Here is a 23,967-nt window from a genome sequence, read left to right as displayed (position 1 = left end):
TGGGGCCGGGGGGTAGCACAGTGGGTTAAGTGTGCATGGTGCCAAACACACTGATGCAAGCTCCTGGTTCAAGCTCCTGGCTCCCCACCTGCAGCGGGGGGTGGCTTCACAAGCGGTGAAACAGGTCTGCAGATGTCTTTCTCTCCCTTTCTCTGTCTTCCCCTCCTCTCTCTGTTTCTCTCTGTCCTATCCAACAACAACAACATTAATAACAATGATAATAATAACCACAACAACAATAAAACAAGGGCAACAAAAGGGGGGGGAAAAAGTGGCTTGCATGTGTAAGGCCAAATCTCCCAACTCCACACAAAAAAAGTGCCTATTCTACTGACTAACACATTTCAGGCACTAACTAGTAAAGCTGCCTGTAGATTATAGTTTATTTATGAATTGCCTCATTGATTTTGGAATAAATCAAGTAGATTTTTAAAACACACACTAAATTGAAAACTATTAAAATTATATATAGTTATTGAAATATTCATATTATTTTTCTTGAGAAATCTGGTGTAACTTATAAAATATTAGAACCAGGAGTGCTAACCAGTTGGAGTTTACATACCATTGTCCCCTTCCATCAGGCTCATATCATTCAGATACACAATGTTGGTGAAGGCCTCTCTCCTTCTTTCCAGCTCCAAACAGAGAGTAAGATATCCAGGCCAGAAACTTTAAAGAGTACAAAATTGAATAAAAGACTGCGAGCTAGTGAATTTATCTCGTTACACTGTTCCAAACAGTAGATACTAATAGCACATGGATATTTAAATTTAAGTTAATTAAAAGTGAATAAAGATCAGTATGAGCACAGAGGCCAGTAGGTCAAGCACACGCCTTTCTATCAGTGAGGCACATGGGACTCCGGTGACTGAACTGAGGGAGCACCACAGGCGATGGAGTGGTGACCCGGCGTCTTCCTTTCTTTTTTTTAAACATGTTTATTTATTCCCTTTTGTTGCCCATGTTGTTTTATTGTTGTAGTTATTATTATTGTTATTGATGTCATCATTGTTTGATAGGATAGAGAGAAATGGAGAGAGGAGGGAAAGACAGAGAGGGGGAGAGAAAGACAGACATCTGCAGACTTGCTTCACCACTTGTGAAGCAACTCCCCTGCAAGTGGGGAGCCGGGGCTCGAACTGGGATCCTTATACCAGTCCTTGCGCTTTGCACCACCTGCGCTTAACCCGCTGCACTGCAGCCTGACTCTCCTTTCTTCTTTTTTATGTTAGCCAGAATACTGCTCGTCTCTGGCTTATAGTGGTGCTGGAGACAGAACCTAAGTACTTACAGAATCTGGCATGTGAATCTTTTTTTTTTTCTTTGCATAGTCATTATGCTGTCTCCCCCAGCTCTAGCATTCTCACCACCAGCCCTAACACTTTTCCTAAGGATACAGAACAAACACACACACACACACACACACTGAGCCATGTTAGAAGTCTAGGCCTATCATATCTATATGGGAATCTAAGGATTCCCTGACTAGGGCCCCCGATGATGAGGTGGTCAGGCCCTATTCTTGTGGCTTCTTTCAGCTGACCTGCCTTTCTCTTTTATTAACCCAAAGTCTCCATGGTCTCTGGACTTACCCTTAGAGTCTCAGCATCCTGAGTCCTTCATCAATGATTCTATGGAGCTCATTTGTATCTTTCCCTTCTCAGAAACTCTTGACCAATTAGAATTCTTATCACACAAAGTGGCGCTTAATTACATAGCAATTGTGCTTAATAATTAGGGCTAACCATCGCACACAGAGAAGAGAGGAATTGGCCAGGTCCAGTCTCATATAAGCACAAAATGCTAGGAGAAAAGATGTTCACTATCACTCAAAAAGTTATTTATTTATTCCCTTTAGTTGCTCTTTGTTGCTTTTTTATTGTTGTAGTTATTATTGCTGTTGTTGATATCGCCATTGTTGGATAGGACAGAGAGAAATGGAGAGAGGAGGGGAAGACAGAGAGGGGGAGAGAAAGACACCTGCAGACCTGCTTCACCACTTGTGAAGCGACTCCCCTGGAGGTGGGGAGCCGGGGGCTCGAACTGGGATCCTTACTGGGATCCTAGTCCTTGCACTTTGCGCCACCTGCGCTTAACCCGCTGCATTACCGCCCGACTCCCAAAAAGTTATTTTTATACAAAAAAAAGAAGTCCTATAGGAGGAAGTCTGTCAATTCAGGCTTATGAACTATAAAGTTATTAACTAAAATGATTCTAAACTTCTTCTTCTAGCGTTTGCCCTTCTTCCGTAGCCAGACAACAACGTCAGGTTGAGCCTGATGTAAAGTTTCGAGACCTCCTCTGAATCTGGAGAGGTGGCAGTCGTTGACTATGTGGGTCATAGTCTGTCTGTAGCCGCAGGGGCAGTTCGGGTCGTCTCTGGCTCCCCAGCGATGGAACATAGCGGCGCACCGGCCATGGCCTGTTCGATAGCGGTTGAGGAGGGCCCGATCATAACGAGCTAGGTCAAAGCCGGGTTGACGCTTGCAGGGGTCTGTGATGAGGTGTTTGTTCTTTACCTCAGCTAAACTTTAGCTTTGAGGCAAGCCTTACTTACCCATGAGACCTACAGATGTCAGTCATTTTCTCTTTGGTTGTAAAATCTGCAGGAAGTTTAATTAGATGAAGGATCAGCTGGCTATAATTCCAGGAAAATAGGTGTGAATGAGGTCTGTGAAATGAAAAAGTCTCAGTAATTTATACAGGAAGTAAACTCTACAGAATGCCTATTAGTCAGCTAAGAGAGCTTAATGATTTTTTGTTCCATTCTTTCAGCATGGGAGCTAAGAGGTGGCACACCCAGTTAAGTGCACAGAGTTCTAAGTGCAAGGACCCGTGCAAGGATCCAGGTTTGAGGCCCTACTCCCTGCCTGCAGGGGGGACGCTTCATGACTGGTAAAGCAGCAAGTCTGCAGGCGTCTCTGTCTCTCTCTATCTCCTTCTGTCCTCTCAGTTTCTGTCATACCGAATAAAAAGAAAAAGAAACACATCCATCATTTCATCACTTGGCTTCCGTCATTAGAAAAATTAAAAATAGTTACTTCTGGTTCTTTCTGCTATTTTTCTTCTCACAGATGCCTGTTCATTTAAAAATGGACTTTTTTTAGGGGCCAGGGAGCAGTAACAGTCAGTACAGTGTACACATTACAATGGGTGAGGACCCAGGTTCAAGCTCCTGGTTCCCAGTTGGGGGGCAGTCTCAATACAATGAAACAGTGCTGAAGTTGCCTTTCTCTTGCCTCCTCTATCTCTTTCTCCTTCTCCCTTTCCCTCTGTCTCATCTCTGTCGCTAATCAAAAAAGAAAGAAAAAGAGGGAGTTGGGCGGTGGTGCAGTGGGTTAAGCGCACGTGGTGCAAAGCACAAGGACCGTCGGAAGTATCCCGGTTCAAGCCCCCGGCTCCCCACCTGTAGCGGAGTTGCTTCACAGGCGGTGAAGCAGGCTTGCAGGTGTCTATCTTTCTCTCCCCCTCTCTGTCTTTCCCTCCTCTCTCCATTTCTCTCTGTCCTATCCAACAACGACATCAGTAACAACAACAATAAGAACTACAACAATAAAACAACAAGGACAACAAAAGGGAATAAATAAATATTAAAAAAAAGAAAGAAAGAAAACAGCTTCTAGAAGTGAGGATTTGTCAGACAGGCACTAAGGCCCAGCAATAACTCTGGTGGCAAAATAAAGAAATTTTGGTCTGAGCTCCTAGGTTCAAATCCCCCAAAACTACCATAAGCTGAGCAGTGCTCTGGTTAAAAGAACAGAATGAAAAGAAAAAAGAAAGAAAGAAGGAAAGAAAGAGAAAAAAAAGTCTACCATGACTTAGGTCAGTCTCTTTCACAGTTATTACTACAGCAGCTTCTGAATACGACTGGTGGACAAACTAGCTCCACTGCAGAACAATACTAGAGCCTAAACGATGTCTTCTGCAGGCTGGGAGTACGGATCCACCTGTCACTGCCCACGTTCAGCGGGGAAGCAATGACAGAAGCCAGACCTCCCACCTTCTGCATCCCACCGTGACCCTGGGTCCATGCTCCCAGAGGGCTAGAGAATAGGGAAGCTATCTGGTGAGGGGATGGGATACGGAGTTCTGGTGGGGGGAACTGTGTGGAGTTGTGCCCCTTATCCTGTGGTTTTGTCAGTGTTTTCTTTTTATAAAAAGGAAAAAAAAAGATGTCTTCCAGCAGTTCAGCGTAGCGTGTAGGCACGAGGCTTTGCTTTAGATTCCCAGCACCTCAAAGGAGAAGCAAAGACAAGACTAGTAGAGCTCATGAATGGCGGGGCACTACTTTGTGCTCTCTCCCTCTCATTCAAAAGGATTCCTTCTATACCTGGGATTTCCTTCACTGTCCATAGTGCTCGTGCTTGCAGGTGCATCATGGGACACCGCCAGAAGCAACCAATCCAATCTTAAAGACTCAGGCTGCAGAAGAGACTCAAGGAAGGAGGGCCTATGAAAACAATCAAGGAGAAAAGTCACTAATTTTATACTGGGCAAGGAAACACAAAGTGTGGGGATGTGAAGAAAATGCTACTAGAGGCTCAATACAGTTGAAGTTGCAAACTCTACTACAAACTGTCTACAGATACTGATAAAAATCTAATTATATTTTTAAATTATTGATTTGGATAGAGACAGAGTGAAATAAAGAGAAATCAATAAATAGAGAGGAAAAGAGAGACACCTGCAGACCTGCTTCACCACTTGTGAAGCTTCCTCCATGCAGGTGGGGGCCAGGTGCTTAAACCTAGGTCCTTGTGCACCGTGACGTGCATATGCTCTATCAGGTGCACCACTGCCTGGCCCCTTATCTTTTAAATGAATAGCTGAACTACATATTAAGGAAAATACCAAGGAGCCTGGGGAGAAATAAAAACTAGCATGCCAAATGTCACTCAATCAGAGAAAGAATAAGAGGGAGAAGTAGCCTCTTTCACTTAAAGTGATGAAACGGTACACGTGTACGTGTACACGGAGACAGAAAAGAGACCTGAGGCTGCATAGGAAATGAGATCTGCCTTGGAGAGCTGGGTTACCTGCACCAAATCCATTCACAGAGACGGTAAAGCAGCTTATTTGTCTTAGCCTCAGGCCTGAAGTTCAATTTGACACTGATGCTCAAAGAATCCAAGAGGGGGGCTGGGGGGGGGGGGAGAGGGAGAGGGAGAGAGAAGAAACCTAGGATATGACATGTGCTGTGAACTGTGAATGAATGTCACATGTATGCTAATACCCCATCTTTTATAATAGGTGCCTCAATCACGTGACATCCCATAGCAAAAATGTTGCAACTGATTATAAAGACAGAGAGAGAGAGAAATCCTATAAAGGAAAGAAAAAGGGGGAGTCTACGCTCTCCCCTGCCTCCTCACCGCTGATCTTCAGGTCTTGATTTCACCAGGCCGTCTAGATAGGCCAAGAAGTGAGCGGGCTGCTGGCGACAAAGCTGCAGGACATCGGAGGGCAGAATGGACGGGTAGAGCCCGATTAAAGAGCGGAGCGCCGGCCCCCCAGGTTCCTCGTGCAGCCTGCATTTAAAAATGAAACAGTGAGACTATGCGACTTGGGGACATTATTCGCTTATTAGAAATAAAAATAAGCGTACTGATAAGGTGCCCCAAAACAAACAAATAAAAATATCTGCCTGACAGGTAATAAAACTTTAAAGACAGAAAAAAAAAAAAAAAAGTATGTGCTTTAAACCCATATAGACAACATATAGGACAAGTAGAATCCAAAGGAAATAAAATAAAGAAAAACCAAAAAATGAGCATATCAGCTGACTTACCGCGCAGCATAAGCAACCAACAGAGGACTATCAGAAGGAACCGAGTCAACGAACAGCTTGAACCTTGTTGGCAGGTCTCCTTCCATCTCCATATATACAGGATTCAAACTCGCCATTTCTGAAAAAGCAAGCATGTTCTTTTGATTATTATCATCTTTATTTATTATTGGATAGAGACAGAGAGGAATTGAGAGGGGAGGGGGAAACAGAGAGGAAGAGAGACAGAGAGACACCTGCAGCCCTGCTCCACCGCTCATGAAGCTTTCCCCCTTCAGATGGGGACCAGGGGCTTGAACCTGCAACCTTGCCCACTGCAATGTGTGCACTTAACCAGGTGCGCCACTGCCTGGCCCCCAAGCACGTTCTTCTTTTCATCTCATTGATGTGAATACTCAATTCCGGGACACATCCATTCAACAATCATTAGCTTGCCCATCCCCTTGTGTGCAGGCTCACTGTTTGGGAAAAGAGCCTACCCTACCAGGTAAGCTCTTACCCATCCCCTATGTAAAGTAATTTTTTAAATAAAAATTCTAATTAGCACAGCTTGGGGGTAGTTCAGTAGATAGTGCTGGGCTCTCAAGCATGAGGCCCTGAGTTCAATCTCAAACTGAATGTGCCGGAGTGATGATGTTCTGGGCTTTATCTTCCATAAACCAATTAAAAAGAAAAAAAAGTCACCTATTTAAATTATGAGACTGGGCAGTAGAAAGGACAAGTACAAGCTCTAGGATAGGACCATTAGTTTCCAGACGACGATAAACGAACAGTGTGATGTTCAGTCCAGTGTGAAGCACAGACCGCTGGATCTAAACCAGTATTCAGGCAGAGACTGTCCTTATCCATCCTCCTCCCACGAGACACTTGGACAGGTTACATTTCCCAGTGACCTTTGCAATTAAGTGAAGTCACATGATCGAATGAGAATTCTCACCAAAGGAGAGGTGGCCTAGAAGAATACCATTGGGTGGTCTGGGAGGTGCCACAGGGACTAAAACATCAAACTTTCGAGCATGAGGTCCTACATTTGGTTCCTCGCAGAGTGTGTACCAGAGTGATGCCCTGGTTGTCTTTCTCTCCTCTTCTCCTATCTCTCTCATTAAAAAAAAATCTTTTGGGGCCAGGGGGGGTAGTGCACCTGGTTAAGCACACACAATACAGTGCACGAGGACCCAGGTTCAACGCCCTGGTCCCCATCTGCAGGGGGAAAGCATCTTGAGTGGTGAAGTATGGCTGCAGGAGTCAAGTTTAATTCCCTGGTACATCCCTAAGCCAGAGTTAAGCAGTACTATGGTATAAACAAAACGAAACACTCTGCCCCTCGCACAGCTTCCCCCTGGATATTGCAAACCAGTAATAATGTCAGTCACAGGCAGGGGTAGATAGCATAATGGTTATGCAAACAGACTCTCATGCTTGAGGCTCCGAAGTCCCAGATTCAATCCTCTGCACCACCATAAGCCAGAGCTGAGCAGTGCTTTGGTGAAAAAAAAAAAAAAAAAAAAAAAAAAGCAAAATAATAATATCAATCACAAAGGAAGGATAAATCTAAAAAGGAAAAAATGGGGTTGGGGACTAGTAAGAATCCTGGAGTACCACATTAAAGGTAGCTATACTCATTGACCTGGACATGTCTAGAATATATGAACAAGAAATGAACATTTATCATAATTGAGTTATTAAAAGATATTACAGTAGTTCAGTCTATTTTACAGCAGTCTCTCTGTGTTTCTGTCTCGTCAAACTTTAAACAGCATTATCATCTACGCTGAGGAATGTTCTGAGAGCTGGGTGGTGGCACACCTGGTTGAGTGCACATGTTACAATGTTCAAGGACCAGGGTTCAAGCCCCCAGTCCCTACTTGTAGGGGGAAAGTCTTGAGAGTGGGGAAGCAATGTTTGCAGGTATCTCTCTGTCTCACTCCCTATGACCTTCTTTCCCTTCAATTTCTGGCTGTCTCTATTCAATAAATAATGTCAATATTAAAAAAAAAATTAAATTTTTATAGTACAGTTCCAAATTTAAATGGATTTTTGAAGATACATTAACAATTAAATTGAGTGGATAAAGAACGGAGGATGGCCGCAGCCCATTTTCTACTTTCATCTTTCTTTTCAAAACAAAAATGCCAAGTTGTTGTTTTTCTCTTTACAAATTTTTACCTTCAATAAAGCAAACTGATTATTACCTTTTAATCCTTCAACAAAAGTGTCCCAAACACAAGGACTGTTGGGGTAGGTAAGCTTGATGCTCTCTTTGGCTCTTTTTAAGTTCAGGAGGAAAAAGTACTTCTTTAGGAACTGACACGCCAAAATTTCAGGCGAACTCTGGTGTGAAGTGGGGCTCACATCCCCACTTGTGTTTCTCATCTCAGAATCCACGACATTCAGTTCCAAACACAGTGTCGTTAATTCAGTTAGGTCTTTCTGAAGACTGTTTGCAATGATACATGGAGGATGTATTTGAAAAAGGTTTTCCAAGGGCTCACTCGGATAATTTATGAATTCACATGTTGTTTGATCAACAGTGTCTCTGTCGTCGAAACAGTCCTGCTTTTCTTCTTCATTCTCTTCATCTATTTCTCCCTTTTTTGACTCATCAAGCAATAGCGCCCCCTGGCTTGACTTCTTGGCTAAGTCGCCAGTATCTGCAACGTCTGAGAAGTCCTTGTCGGCAAATGCTTTCTCTAATTGTGAGAGCCATTCATGCAAAACCATTCTCAAAAACTTGGGTTCAAATAAAACCAGTGGGTCCTGAAGTTTGGTCCTATAAAAGACAGAAAAGTATGAAATTAATGTATGTACTTTAATTCCACATGAGACACTTCTGTCCAATGTTGTCTTAGGGTCACTACTGATAATCTTAAAAAAAGAAGGATAGAGAATTGGTAAGTTTCCAATGGAGGGGAGAGGATATGGAATTCTGGTGGTGGGAACTGAATGGAATTGTACTCTTCTTAGTCCACACTCTTGTCAATCATTATTAAATCACTAAAAAAAAAGTGGCACACTGGATTAAGCATTGGTCACTCAAGCATAAGGTCCTGAGTTTGATTTTTGGTATCTTGCTCTGTTTCTCTCTTTTTCATAAACAAACCAAGCCAATAACTTTCTTTTCTTTTTTTCCTTTCTCTCTTTTTTTCTTTCATTCTTCCTTTTTTTTTTTTTTTTTTTTTTTAATCATTTCCATTCGCTAGAAAACATTTCCGTTCACAAATACTCACATTGCTTCTTCTGTTGCTATTCTGAGCTCCTGGAACTTGTCTTCTCCTGGAGGCTGACTAGTTTCTTCCTTCTTTTCCCTAGAATAGTATGAAAAGAACAGGGTCAGAGTCTTCTCAGACAAACATTCCAAATGGCAGGTGTTGTAGTTATAGCACAAGACAAACAGATGAGACAGGTCAGAAACAGAAAGAAAAAAAAAAATTCTGTGGGCTCAAGATGAGCAAGCTTTATTCAAGACACATAAACAATTAGCTGGAATATGAGAAAGAAGAAGAGGAAAGATAAAAAGCAGCAGTGCAAATGTTTTGCTATGAATGAAAAAAAAAAAAGGCCTGAGTAAGCAACAAACAAAGCTTTCCTGGGAGGTAGTGTTTATACTATGAAAAGAGGGGTGGGGTGGGGTGGGGTGGGGTGGGGGCTACTGTGAACAGCATTAGAAGGAAAAAAGGTAGTGAGGTGTCAAGACTACACACTTAATGAGCGAAGTGCAAGGACCTGTGTTAAGGATCCCGGTTTGAGCCCCCAGCTCCCCACCTGCAGGGGAGTCGCTTCACAGGCGGTGAAACAGATCTGCAGGTGTCTTTCTCTTCCCCTCTGACTTCCCCTCCTCTCTCCATTTGTCTCTGTCCTATCTAACAATGACAACATCAATAACAACAATAACTACCACAATAAAAAAAAAGGGCAACAAAAGAGAAAATAAATATAAAAAATTTTTTTAAAAGACTACATACTCAGTTCTATGAGAGAACTGGAATTCATATAGTGTAGAGAGATGGATAGACATGAGGCTGAGATAGGTGGGCTAAGGTCAGATTAAGGTTCACCTTAAAGCCCACAGCAATATCTGCACCCCCCCATCATAAACATATAGATTCAATAAGTTATTCAGAGGACATCTTTTATTTTATCTGACTGTCCAGACACACTGGGTCTGTGGGTCTCTCAATTTCATGTTTGGAGCTGAACTTGATTTGACTGCCTCTAATGCTCACATCCTTTGAACAATGATGAAGTGAGAAATCAAATGGTCAAGATACTTCACCTCTAGAGTTCTGTCACCAGTCTACAACATAAGGACTATGCCACCAACAAGAAGGTACATGACAAAAACACATCCCGTGGTTCAGGCCAGAAAACAGAGACTTACACAAGTCAAATTCTAGTTGGAAACAGCCAGAACAGAGGTTTGCCATTTACTCTCAATCTACATATGGATCTACTGTCTAACACCCCAAGAGATGTGGAGAGGAGGTAGGGTGTGAAGAGGAATAATGACAGAGTCGACAAACTAAAACCCTCAATAGCTTTTTGATACTACTTTGAAATATTCAGTTTTGTTTTTGTTTTGGCCACCTGGGCTGTGCTGGGGCTCCATGCCTGTGCACTCTCTCTCATAGCCTATGTGCCCCCAATAGAGGGTGAGAGACAGAGAAGGAGAGATGCCACAGCACTGCTCTACTGCTCATGAGTTCCCCCTTTGCATCCTGCTGCCATGTGGTGGCAGGGGCTCAAGTCTGGGTACTAATGCCTGATAAAATGGGCACCCTAACAGGTGAGATATCTCCTGTCTCCAGAGATGATCACAGTTTGCATAAGTTACATGCACAGGCTACATGGGCAGGGTCATCTGTGTATCTTGTCCAGCTGGACAGAGCATCTGGCTTTTTTCATGCTGATAGGTGACTCCTCTATAATTTACAGACTTCTGCAGACTCACTCAGTAGTTTCCTCTCTTGGGCAAGAAACTGAAATCTCATCTTCTTCGCATGGTGGCTCCTCACCCCGGGGTTCAGGTCTCACTTTCAGATCAGGGCTTGTATGAAGGGTGCCAATCTTCTCAGTAGTTTTACGCACAAAGCTAGAAACACTAGAAGTCAAATAGCAAGAAAAATAATATGAAAAAAAAAATCTCATTACCTCCAAGAAGAAATTGTGGAGTGCTCTATCTTGCCATTAGTCCTGGGAAGGAAACCCGGGAAATATACAGACTCTGTTTATAACAACTTCTTCCAATCGACTACACAGCTTACTTAGTGCCCATGTAGGATTTACAATACAATAAAGATTCACTTCATTTACTGAACTGCCTTGATTCAGTGCTAAATAAAGGGTTTTACATTCCAACTGGGCCAAGGAGGCCATGTGATCACTTGGCCAACAATGAATAAAGAATCAACATAGAATTCCTGCATAAAAGTATGCAACTGACTAGCAGAAATATATTCTTCTCAATTAACCTACACCTACTAGAAATCAGATAAGCAGCTGTTAGCCTCACAAAAATCAATCTCAAATTCAAATGTTAATCCTGGTCCCATGAAATAGCTAGGAAAACTAGTCTCCATTCTAAGACCAATCAGAGAAGTTCAAGAAATGACTATTGATATGTAGAAAAGTAAGAAAAAGACAGACTTTTAAATTTTTGTTTCGGTCAGGGAGATAGCATCATGGCTATGTTTTAACTTTAAGGCCTGAGACTCTAATGGCCAGATCCAGTCTCTGGCACCACCTTAAGTCAGAGTTGAGTGGTGCTCTGGTGGGGAAAGAAGGAAAGAAAGAAAGAAAGAAAGAAAGAAAGAAAGAAAGAAAGAAAGAAAGAAAGAAGGAAGGAAGGAAGGAAGGAAGGAAGGAAGGAAGGAAGGAAAGGGGAGGGGAGGGGAAGGGAGGGGAGGAGAGGGGAGGGAGGAAGAGAGGGAAGAGGAAGGAAATATATTTACTTTGATTTATAATTCTTTTAATTTAATTTGTTATCAGATAGAGACAGAGAGAAATGGAGAGGGGAGGGGGAAATTGAGAGGGAGAGAGACAGAGAGACACCTGCAGCTTTACTTCACCGCTCATGAAGCTTTCCCCCTGCAGGTAGGGACCAGAGGCTTGAACCTGGCTCCTTGTGCACTGTAATACGTGAGCTTAACCAGGTGCACCACCACATGGCCCCCTGATTTATGATTTTTCTGCAGAGGAAGGCAAGGTGGAGAGAGTTCAACTGAACCTTTAACAACATGGACATCGACCTACTCAAACAAAGAGGGAAGTCAAGTGTCCCAAGATAGAAACAAGAAGTTCATATTTTCACTCTGTAGGTTTTAAAAGAGGTAAGCTAAAGACTTCCATTCTTCTCAATGAAAATGTCTTTTCATTCTCAGCACAAAAACACGCAATTTGACAACTGAAGCAATTTGAGAAATGTGATTAAATGACAAGACTCATTAGTTTACCTTTCCTTGACAGCCTGGAGAGACACAAGAGGAGATGGAGAACGGAATGATAATGGAATGCCGAAGGGGAGAAAAGTTTCATTCTTATCTGTCTCAAACGTCACTGGAACATGAGAAACATTGTCTGATGAATGGAATCGGGAGAAAAGAAACAAAATCTAATCATAGGGGAATTTTTAATCTTTTAAAGAAATTCTGAAATGAATAAACCAAAGGAAATGAAGAATTCAATATCAAAACCAAAACTGACCCAGATATGAATAAGCAAAACACGGTTCACATGATGCCAGGAATGAGCCACACAGAAAGCACTCAGGCATGTGCCTTTCTTTTCCTACTAAACCTGAGTCCCCACAAGTGAAAAGGAAAGTTTAGAGTCTCTATTAGTCTCTTCTTGACAGTTCGGTCACAGGAATACTTGAACATCAAAAAGTAAGGCAATGGCCTCCAAACTGCAGTAATTTTTCCTTCCTGATGGATATAAGTTGGTTAGTCAGGATAAAAATCACTCCACTCTTGGTTAGTCACCTTCTTTCTTAATTTTTCCCAAGATTTTGATGCATGCTCAAAATCAGGGACTTTTCCAACTGCCCTAAACACAATAGGAGAAAGAACCAACTAAACATCAACCTACTTTTATAATGGCAAGTAGATACTCAGGTCTGCATGGAAAGACTAGGGTAAAATTATTAAGACCTTATAGAAAACTACACAAGCGCAAGATAATATCAGCAAAAAGAATATAATGAAACCAACAAACGATAAGGCTCGGCACCTTCATTCCCATAGGAGCTGCAACACTGATCTAGCTGGTCCTCATCTTGCTGTGAGGAAAATTCCTTCAGCCTCTCATCTTCGGACAGGGTCTGGCTGTGAAGGGAACAAGAATCTTCGTCGGACTGACTCCCTCGTCTACTACTAATGACACGATAGATACCAGAGTCTAAGATGCTGAAACTTTCCTAAAAATGAAAACAAACAAAAATCACAATTTTTCTAACACAAAATAACTTTTTAAAAGAAATCCAACAGTAACGTAGCAAGTCAACAACAACAACAGTGGTGTTTCACCAACAGAACAAACTAGGGAACAAGATCCAGCAGCTGAGTCACTCTCGGGTGCCAACGGCATCAGGCTTCATTGCTCTAGTTGGTCTCCATAGAGCTTGGCCGTGAAAATGGGAAGTAACTGACATGATCCCCAGCTGTGCTGAGACTTAAATTGGCATAAAACAGCTCAAATCAAACTAACTTATGCTACAGACTCTAGGAGGTACAGCTACAAATAGCACATAACTGTAAAGCTAGGCAAGGGAGACAGTACAAAGATTATGCAAAAGACATTCATGTCTGAGACTCCAAAGTCCCAAGCTGAACTGCTACCACCCACCTCCACACACACCCCCATTATCACCGTAAGTCAGGGCTGAACAGAGCTATGGTTAAACAATGAATAAATGGGACCTGATGGTGGTGTTCCCATGTGCAAGGACCAGGTTCAAGCCCCCAGTCCCCACCTGCAGGGGGAGCTTCACAGTGAAGCAGGGCTGCAGGTGTCTTCCTTTCCTTTTTCCTCTCTCTCCCTCCCCCCACCTCTTATTTGTTTTGCCTCCAGGGTTATCGCTGGGGCTTGGTGCTTACACTTCAAATACACTGCTCCTGTGGCCCTTTTATTTATTGATTTATTGATTTTTTGAATAGACATAGAGAAATTAAGAGTGGAGGGGAAGATAGAGAGGGAGAAAGATAAGACACCTGAAGACCTGCTTGTGAAGCAACTTCCCTGCAGGTGGGGAGCTGCTCAGGTCCTTATGGTTTATACTATGTGCACTTAAGCCGGTGCACCACAATGTGCTCCCCTTTCTCTCTCTCTCTCTTTATCTTCCCCTTCCATCTTAGTTTCTATCTCTATACAATAAATGAATAAAGACATTAAATATAGTTTGAAAAAACAAAGCATAACATAGCTCCAAAACACACCTAAATGGAGGCCTCATACGGCAGTCCGACAGCTGAAAGGAAGCCCTCACCCACCCACCTTGATGCTGTCCCCCACAATCAGTCACATGAAAAGGAAGGAAAGGCTTGGGACCCCAGAGGCAACATGCTCTCACAGCCAAACCCTGCTGTACAGTCAATTCCTTTTAAAAGAGAAAATACCTACATGCGAGGAGATGGAGCTTCTTCTACTGCTGCAAGCTGAATGTAAAGGTTCAAATTTTAAGACCAAATCTTCTAGTTGAGAAACAAGATCACTACAGGTTGTGATGTCCAGCTGAGATTTCAAATGTTCCAGTTTATCTACAGTCAAAGATTTTCTTGCCTAATTATAAGAAATCAGAAAACCAATAGGAAATCTTACTGTCTGCAACTAAGTCTACATCCAAATGGTTAATATATTAAAAGAAGACTAGCCTAGAACATAAAACCTTTAAAAAAGTTTAGCGGGAGTCGGGCTGTAGCGCAGCGAGTTAAGCGCAGGTGGCGCAAAGCACAAGGACCGGTGTAAGGATCCCGGTTCAAGCCCCCAGCTCCCCACCTGCAGGGGAGTTGTTTCACAAGCGGTGAAGCAGGTCTGCAGGTGTCTATCTTTCTCTCCCCCTCTCTGTCTTCCCCTTCTCTCTCCGTTTCTCTCTGTCCTATCCAACAACAATGACATCAATGATGACTACAACAATAAAAAAACAGCAAGGGCAACAAAAAGGAATTAAAAAAAAAAAGTTTAGCAAACCACTGAGGCTTAGACTTTGCTTAAGACTTAAGAACTTATTCAGGAGTCATCATACACAATAATACTTTAAAAAAAATTTTTTTAATCTTAAAAAAAATTCTTAATCTTTATTTATTTATTGGATAGAGACAGCCAGAAATCGAGAGGGAAGGGAGGTGATAGAGAAAGTGAGAGACAGAGAGACATCTGCAGCCCTGCTTCACCACTTGCAAAGCTTTCCCCATGCAGATGGGGACCGGGGGCTCAAACCCAGGTCCTTGGTGCACTGCAACATGTGCTCAGCCAGGTGCGTCACCACCTAGCTCCACAGTAATACTTCTTATAAGAAATTCTGAAATTTAAATATACTTGTTGTGAGGAGAGGAAATAAAGGTTATACAGAAGATTTCCATGCATGGTCCGGGAGGTAGTGCAGTGGATAAAGCACTGGATTTTCAACCATGAGGTCCTGAGTTCAATCCCTGGCAACCCATGTACCAGAGTGATGTCTGGTTCTTTCCCTCTCTCCTATCTTTCTCATGAATAAATAAATTATTTTTTAAAAAAAGACTTCCATAGGACTCTGAAGTCCCAGGTTCTATAAACCACACCACCATAATCCAGAGCTAGACAGAGCTCTTGAGAACATACATATTAACTTAAGACCAGAGAGCATATCTTCTTCTTACCTTCCACCCAGTCATGAGTTGTGATGTTTCCTTTGGAATTTACTGTGGCTTTACAGGTAGGCTATACAAAACCACTAGCAAATACCAGCCGTTTCATAGCACAATGCAGCAAGCTAGGATAGTGTTAACACCCCAGATGAGTATGTAGACTCTGACTCACTCTGCTGGCAATGAGAGAATTTTGGAAAAGACAACAGGTGTGAGCAGCCAGCTTCCACAGGCCTCTCCTCAGCAAGCGCTCCACACAGCGTTCCACAGAGGACAAGGAAAGATGTGACACGCTCCCATTTAGATGCAAGCAGATCATCTCATTCTTGAAGACAGCCACATCCTGAATGTCTATAAAAGCCACAGAGGCAGGGAGACAGCATAATGGTTATACAAAAACTTTCATTCGAGGGGCTCCAAAGTCCCAGGTTCCATGCATCACACTACCATAAACCAGAGCTGAACAGAGCTCTGGAAAAAAAACATAGAGTAAACATACAAGATGTTAACCAAATAATCTTGTTCTCCAACCCCCCTTATTATTTTTTTTTTGCAAATATTAAAATCATTCTAATAATTCCACTTTTTTTTTGTCAGTGCTGGGGCTTTACTGTTCTTAGTCAACTTTCTTCAGCTAGAAAGAGACTGACAGCACAAGAGAAACAGAGGGAGAGAGGGAGACATCACAGTCCTGAAGCTTCCTCCTGGACAGTAGAGGTTGGGAAGATTAGCCCTAATAATCCAATTTTTTTAAAAGAATTTATTTATTTATTCATGAGAAAGATAGAAGAGAAAGAAAGAACCAGACATCACTCTGGTACGTGTGCTGCTGGGGATTGAACTCAGGACCCCATGCTTGAGAGTCCAATGCTCTATCTACTACTCCATCTCCCAGACCACTTTTTTTTAACAATTTAATATGCTCACTTTTTACACTGGATTTGGCCTTCAAGTTTCATCTCCCCCTGCCTTGCCCCTTTCCATTGTCAGGGTTTCACCTATCCTGCTGCCCCCCCCCCTTTTTTTTTTGCTACTGGGGTTACTGCCAGGGCTCAGTGCCTATATGCTGAATGCCCTGCTTCTGGTGACTTTTTTTTTCTTTTGTATTTATTTACTTTTATTTGATAGGAAAGAGAGAATTGAGATGAGAGGAGGAGATGTAGAGGAAGAGGCAGAAAGATGCAGCATGCAGCACGGCTTCACTGCTCATGAAGCTTCTCTCTTGCAGCTGGGAACCAGGTCTTTGCAAATGGTAACGTGCGCTCAAGGGGTTGTGCCGCCAGTCTGCTCCTCATGTGCAGACACAATTTTTAAATTTATTTATTTATTTTATTTATATTGGATAGAGACAGGAAAATCAAGAGGAAAGGTGTAGAAAAAACAAGAAACAGAGACATATACCTGAATACTGCTTTCTTGCTTATGAAGCTTCCCTCCCCTGGCTTCAGGGTTTCTAAGTATTGCAATGTGTGCATTCAACAAGGTGCACCACTACCCAGCCCTCAAGCTACCTTTTTTTAAGATAGAAAGAAAGACGATTCAGCTACCAAGTTGCAGATGCAACTAGGATTCCATCCTGACTTTCCTGGGCAGAAGACCTCACCAATGTATCCCAGAACCTCATCTCTCTAGAGCACTACCCCACTAAGGAAAGACAGAAACAGTATGGATCCACCTGCGAGTGCCCATGTCTTAGTGAAGAAGCAATTACAGAAGCCAGAAATCCCACCTTCTGCACTCCATAAAGAATTCTGGTCCATATTCCCAGAGGGGAAGAAATGTGAGGGAAAGATGAGCAAAGGGCTTTGAATTCCAATTCTATCAGGCCCCAGGAGAGGAGGGGGAAAAAAGGGTATGTGGAAGTAGCAGTAAGTGTATGTGTGAGACTTAGAAAGGAAGAGAAGGGGCAGGGGTAGATAGCATAATGGTTATGCAAAGAGACTTTCATGCCTGAGGCTCCAAAGTCCTAAATTCAATCCCCTGCACCACCATAAGCCAGAGTTGAGCAGTGCTCTGGTAAGAAATAAATAAATAGGGAGTCGGATGTTAAGCACGCGTGGCACAAAGTGCAAGGACCAGTGTAAGGACCGTAAGGATCCTGGTTAGAGCCTCCAGCTCCCCACCTGCAAGGGAGTCGCTTCACAGGCTGTGAAGCAGGTCAGCAGGTGTCTATCTTTCTCTCTTCCTCTGTCTTCCCCTCCTCTCTCCATTTCTCTGTCCAATCCAGCAACATCAACATCAGTAACATCAACAGCAACTATAACTACAACAATAAAACAACAAGGGCCACAAAAAGGGAATAAATATAAAAAAGAAATAAAAAACAACAAATAAATAAATAAATAAAAGTGAAAAAATATAAAAAAGAAATAAAAACAACAAATAAATAAAAGTGAAAAAAATCAATTAAAAAAAGGAAGAGAAGGCAGGACCACAGAAAAAGTGGACAAATATACATAAATATATATAGTTATAATAGTCACCCCATGTCTGTGGCCTTGGAAGAACCACTGCAATTTCCAATGGAGGGAATGGGGATGCAGAGCTCTGGTGGTGGGAATGGTGCACAATTATACCCCTGTTGTCTCATAATTTTGTAAATCAATATTAAATCACTAATAAAAACATAAAAATTAAAAAAGAAGGAAGGGGGCCTGGGCAGTAGTGCAGCGGGTTTAGAACACATGGTGTGAAGTGCAAGGACCCCAGTAAGGATCCTGGCTTGGAGCCCTGGCTGCCCACCTGCAGGGAGGGTCACTTCACAGGCGATAAAGCAGGTCTGCAGGTCTCTCCTCCTCTCTACCTCCCCTCCTTTCTCGATTTCTCTCTGTCCTATCCAACAACAATAACAATGATAATGATAAACAACAAAGGCAATAAAAGGGGGGAAATGGCCTCCAGGAGCAGTAGATTTGTAGTGTAGGCAATGAGGCCCATCGATAACTCTGGAGAAAAAAAAAATCACAGAAAACAAGAAGACAACTTTAAAATCTCTTAATTCCCATATCTAGAAAGAGGACAGGGGGCAGGCAATAGCGCACTGGGTTAAGTGCACATAGTAGGAAGCATAAGGACCTGCACAAGGATCCCGGTTCAAGGCCAGGGCTCTCCACCTATAGGCGGTCACTTTGCAAACAGTGAAAAAGATGCGCAGGTGTCTTTCACTCCATCTCTCTGTCTCCCCCTCCTCTCTCAATTTCTCTCTGTCCTATCCAATAAAATGGGAAAAATGGCCTCCAGGAGCAGTGGATTTGTAGTAGGCACCAAGGCCCAGTGATAACCTTGGAGGCAAAAAAAAAAAAAAAGGAAGGAAGAGAGAAAGAAATCCTCCTATGACAACTTTCACAAGCATGAGATTAAGGGAGTAAAACATTTACCTCTGACTTCACTCCAAAGAAGAACTTGAACATTCTGAGGAATAAAAATGTAAATTCCTCTTTCTGTCCAAGTCAGCACACAATGCTCACTGTAAGTGAAAATAGTAGTTAATAGAATTCTAGTCTTCTCACATTTTCCCAATCACTGAAGCCTTATTTCTGTGTGGGACCAGATTTAATTCCTCTCTCCCTCTGTGGACTAGGAGATCTTTAGAATACTGTACAATGGTTTTGGATTCTCTGATTTTTTTTAAATGTCTCATCTAGAAAAACTGAGTCTCCTGCCTTGCCTCTATGAAAAGTTACAACTCTATACAGGAAAACTGTCCATGCTGAAACCTACAGTCAATCATATTGTGCTTCGTGCTAACAACAACTAAAATGTATGTGTAATGCATGTACAAACTATTGCATTTTACTGTTAACAGACTGTCAACCATTTATCCCCCAATAAAGAAATTAAAATAGTGGTCCGGGAGTTGGGACAGTGGATAAAGCACTGTATTCTCAACCATCGGGTCCTGAGTTTAATCTCTGGCAGCACATGTCCCAAAGTGATAAATGGTTCTTTCTCCCTCTCCGCCTATAGCTCTCCACCTCAAATAAATAAATTCTTTTTTAAAAAAGTGAATTCGCCATTAAAAAAAAATTAAAATTAAAACAAAAAAGAATTCTAATCTTCTCAGAATATTATATATTACTTCCCTGAATTTGGACCTACACATTAGTGTTCTTTTTTTTTTTTTTTGTAAAATCAAACTTACATAGACAGATAGTTAAAGAAATAAGACTCAACCCATATCTGTGACCTTGAGAATCACTGTAGTTTCCAATGGAAGATAATGGGGACAAAGAACTCTGGTGGTGGGAACAATGTGTGAAATTATACCCCCATTATTTTGTAAATCACTAACAAAAATAATCTGGTGCTGGGGTGTATACAGGGAAACAGAATGGGTGATGGAACAATGACAAGATACATTCACAAAGATGGAAGAAACGAACAGAATCCTAGTCAAAGTAAGGACAGAAATAAGTGCCTACGCTTAGTGTTTTGGAGGAGTCAGCAAAGGCTCAAAGTAGCGTCACTACTGCTTAAGCTGAGGAGGCAGCCTAGTCATGAAGGCTACGGCAAAACTGTAACAAGAGCTTGAAACAGCTCCTGTTCTACTAGAGCCACTCAAAGGAGCAGCTCTAGCAGAAGAACAAAGAAGACAGTGTTCTTACCATTACAAAACATACTCCTTGGTAAAGAACTTTCCCACACCCTACATACCACACCATGACCAACAAGGACTTAACTGGTTTTTTTTCCCACTAGCTAAACAAAGGTAGGTTAAATTTTTATTTATGTATTTATTTATTAGATAGAGACAGAGAGAAACTGAGAGGGCAGGAGAGATAGAGAGGGAGAGAGACAGAGAGATACCTGCAGCCCTGGTTCACCACTCGTGAAGCATTCCCCCTGCAGGTGGGGACCAGGGGCTTGAACCCAGGTCCTTCGCACCATAATATGTGCATTTAACCAGATGCACCACCGCCTGGTCCCCTAAGTGTCTCTTATTTCCTTGGCCCTATGTTAGACACTAAGAATAAAATACTCAACAAAACAGACACAAAGCCTCATGTTTATTGTCTAGGGGTAAGATAGGCATGAGGATCATATGGGTACGTAATTATGAACTGAGATAAGTGTCATAAACGAAAGTGACAATCTTCAGTGGCACTGTGCTGTGGCTCAGGAGTGAAATTTTGTACTGATTCCAAGGAGAAACTATCTGAACCCTGACATCAATACATGATTAGTTGAAACTCCCTTGAGCAGACCTTTCTTGCACCTTACTTGATAGAGTATACTTAAAGAGCAGACAGCCAAAATTTCACATGCTTCACAAGAGCAGGTCACTGCCCAGCTATTTTTGTGCCTGCTTGCTAAGAGACAGATACGTCAGCAGAATTCAGTCCAAGATCTGCTTTCACTGTTAGCATCCTAACAAGTAGGGGAGTTGTGACAGAACTAGTTACCTGCAGCTCTTAGCTCTGTCACACGTTCCCTGACAACTATAAAGTATATACATTGATTTAAGTCAGTTCAAAACTGAAAGGGAAGTAAATTTCCACAACCTTTTCACTTCTGTTATATACAGAACATATCATGTATCACTTCCTAATTTTCTTTTTTTTTCTAATTTTCTAAAAAAAATAATCTAGTATAAAAACAACCCTGAAAAGTTAACTGTCTCAATTTTTAATTTTTTTAAAGGATCCAAAGGAGAAAATTACCTAAGATGCAAGAGTTTGGGGAAAGACAAAGACTGGGAAGATCCAACTGCGTGATCATACTGAGGTTCTGACCTAGGAAGTAAACACATCGGTTCATGATTTAAGCAAAGTATGTTTTCTGCTGTAAAGTAAAAAAATATGCTTCCATAATCAATTTTGCAATTTGTTTTGATCATGTAAGCAACACAAGCACTCCTTTCCAGCCACAGAAATCATTACCTTAGAGTAATCACAGGAAGAGGTGGCAATGAGAGGAGTTTCTTAAACTGATGTGTACTTATAACTTCCCCATCAAAGTTCACTTCCCACATCCTGGAGCCGGGACGAGCACAATATATTAGGGGTTGTTGGCCTGCAGAACATTTTCCAGGGAGGAAACAAGCTCCATATTCTCCGTCTCGTTCCTTGTTTCCAATTTTCCAAAACTTTTCTCTAATGCCCAAGAATGGATGAGAAGAATACTTACAAAAGTAGGAAAAACAATGCTTCTGCAAAACAGTACGGTTATGACAAACCTACTCACAATATCCTCTATTTAAGTAACAATATGCTAGAACGAACAGACTAAAAGGGTCAAATAAGGTTCTAACTCAAATTGTGCCATTGCCTTCATTTGTCAGGAATCAAGTTATATAGTTTCCGACTTCAGAATGAGTTCAAAATTAATGTGAAGATCATTTCAAATATAAAGTGCTAACAAACCATTTCTTACATCCTTAAACTCTATTAAGCAAAGCCAAATCATTTTCTAAAATGCTATTTTTGGGTGGGGGGAGAATACAGGTCCAAAAAGGATGACAGAGGACCTAGTGGGGGTTGTATTGTTATATGGGAAACTGGGAAATGTTATGTATGTACAAACTATTGTATTTACTGTGGAATGTAAAACATTAATTCCCCAATAAAGAAATTTAAAAAATATATAAACTGGGAAATGTTATGCATGTACAAACTATTGTATTTATTGTGGAATATAAAACATTAATTCCCCAATAAAGAAAAAAAAAATTTTTAAATGTTCTTTTGACAACTGAAACTACCAATCTATCATGCCAACCCAGTTCCAAATCACTCATATGTCACAAACACCCACTGAATTCCTTATTCTTTTTTTATAAAATATTTTTTAATATTTATTTATTCCCTTTTGTTGCCCTTCTTGTTTTTTTATTGCTGTAGTTATTATTGTTGTTGTTACTGATGTTGTTGTTGTTGGATAGGACAGAGAGAAATGGAGAGAGGAGGGGAAGACAGAGGGGGAGAGAAAGACAGACACCAGCAGACCTATTTCACTATTTGTGAAGCGACTTCCCTGCAGGTGGGGAGTCAGGGGCTCGAACCAGGATCCTTACACTGGTCCTTGCGCTTTGCGCCACCTGCGCTTAACCTGCAGCACAACCACCTGACTCCCTGAATTCCTTATTCTATCTTCAAAACACCAAGTCCTTTTGAATCTCTGTACCTTAGATCATCTTGTTTTCTTATGAATGCATGAGTTAGACATATAAAAAGAGCTTCACACACTGCCTGGAATCATAGGAGGTGACGATGAAGAGGATGTCTCTAAAAAATCCTCATTTATTCTTCATGTGAACCTTCAACATTCTTCTTCTGACAGACTTCTATGACTCCCACAAATTGAATTATAAGCTTCCCATGCTATGCTTTCATGGTACTTATCACATCATATGGGCAACAGTAGCTATTTGAACACTAGATTAGAACTCTTATCCTATGGTTTTGTCAGTGTTTCCTTTTTATACATAAATAAACAAATAAATAAATATAAAACAAAATAATAAAAAAGGACTTTTTTGGGAACAGAGGTCATTTCTTATTCCTCTTTAGTTGAACTTCTCCCAGTATATTACATAGTATCTGACCCAGAGAAAGTATTCAACTGTTACAGAGCTCTATATAATCCAATTCAAACTGAAGAATGATCTAAAATGCTCTTGTAGAATTTACAGTGTGACCTTAGTTAGCTTGATAAATATCCCTGTACTTAACTGCATCACAGATAAGACATCAGTTTTAGTGTAGGCACATGGGCGTGAAGGTGCTCTCAACTGTGCAAAAAGGTAGTTCTATTACTTCCATACTCAGGAAATGCAAATTTTCTAAGATGTTATTTTAGTAGCAAGTTCTACATTAGTTGAGCTCTGTTCTCTCTCTAATGCCTATGAAATAAATGCTAGGGCAAAACAAAGAAACAAAAGGATGAGACCTTTTAGGAAATGTGGTGACTGGCCAGGGCAAGGCAAACAAACAAAACCGTGAGAATATCCCTGCAGTGAGAACGGCAAAGGGACTTCAGCAGCGATATCTAATCTTCATTTCAAGCTGTTTTCTACTCTGTTCCAGTTATTTTACAGCTACCTCTAGTACATTCTCTTGTTATTCATTAGACCTTTGTCTCTGCCCTTGAGATTTTGTAAAATATCAGTCAGTTTCAAAAGTGCTTGTTATTCACACAACTATAACATTTAGTAAAAAAAAAAAAAAAAAAGGGGGGGGGGAGAAAAGAAAAAGAAGACACATGATAAATTTAAACAAAAAAATCAAGGAAAACTTGATTTCATATTAAGACAGGCCTTTGGCATTTCTTTGTAGCACTTAGTCCATGCTCCATGAGTTAGCTGAATATACCTTATAGTAAAAGAACATTTCTAGTGGACCAATA

General features: G+C 41.5%; 1 protein-coding gene across 1 annotated transcript in view; it reads right to left on the bottom strand.

Annotated features, from left to right (window-relative positions):
- HPS5 (HPS5 biogenesis of lysosomal organelles complex 2 subunit 2) overlaps window positions 1–23,967 on the bottom strand; it is a 47,754-nt gene that overhangs the window by 15,448 nt on the left and 8,339 nt on the right. The window contains exons 7-21 of the mRNA XM_007515889.3: window positions 21,504–21,716; window positions 21,285–21,356; window positions 19,002–19,090; window positions 15,797–15,975; window positions 14,402–14,560; window positions 13,013–13,199; window positions 12,238–12,361; window positions 10,737–10,886; window positions 9,016–9,093; window positions 7,981–8,558; window positions 5,792–5,909; window positions 5,376–5,531; window positions 4,334–4,453; window positions 2,561–2,674; window positions 566–672 (exon numbers count right to left, since the gene is read on the bottom strand). Coding sequence (XP_007515951.1) covers window positions 566–672; window positions 2,561–2,674; window positions 4,334–4,453; window positions 5,376–5,531; window positions 5,792–5,909; window positions 7,981–8,558; window positions 9,016–9,093; window positions 10,737–10,886; window positions 12,238–12,361; window positions 13,013–13,199; window positions 14,402–14,560; window positions 15,797–15,975; window positions 19,002–19,090; window positions 21,285–21,356; window positions 21,504–21,716 — 2,444 coding nt within the window. The remainder of the gene's footprint in view (window positions 1–565; window positions 673–2,560; window positions 2,675–4,333; window positions 4,454–5,375; window positions 5,532–5,791; window positions 5,910–7,980; window positions 8,559–9,015; window positions 9,094–10,736; window positions 10,887–12,237; window positions 12,362–13,012; window positions 13,200–14,401; window positions 14,561–15,796; window positions 15,976–19,001; window positions 19,091–21,284; window positions 21,357–21,503; window positions 21,717–23,967) is intronic.

The sequence above is a fragment of the Erinaceus europaeus genome, chromosome 17 (genome assembly GCF_950295315.1).
Source record: "Erinaceus europaeus chromosome 17, mEriEur2.1, whole genome shotgun sequence".
Classification (NCBI taxonomy): domain Eukaryota; kingdom Metazoa; phylum Chordata; class Mammalia; order Eulipotyphla; family Erinaceidae; genus Erinaceus; species Erinaceus europaeus.
The sequence above is the reverse complement of the archived record's forward strand: the minus strand, read 5'-3'. Positions and strand labels throughout refer to the sequence as shown.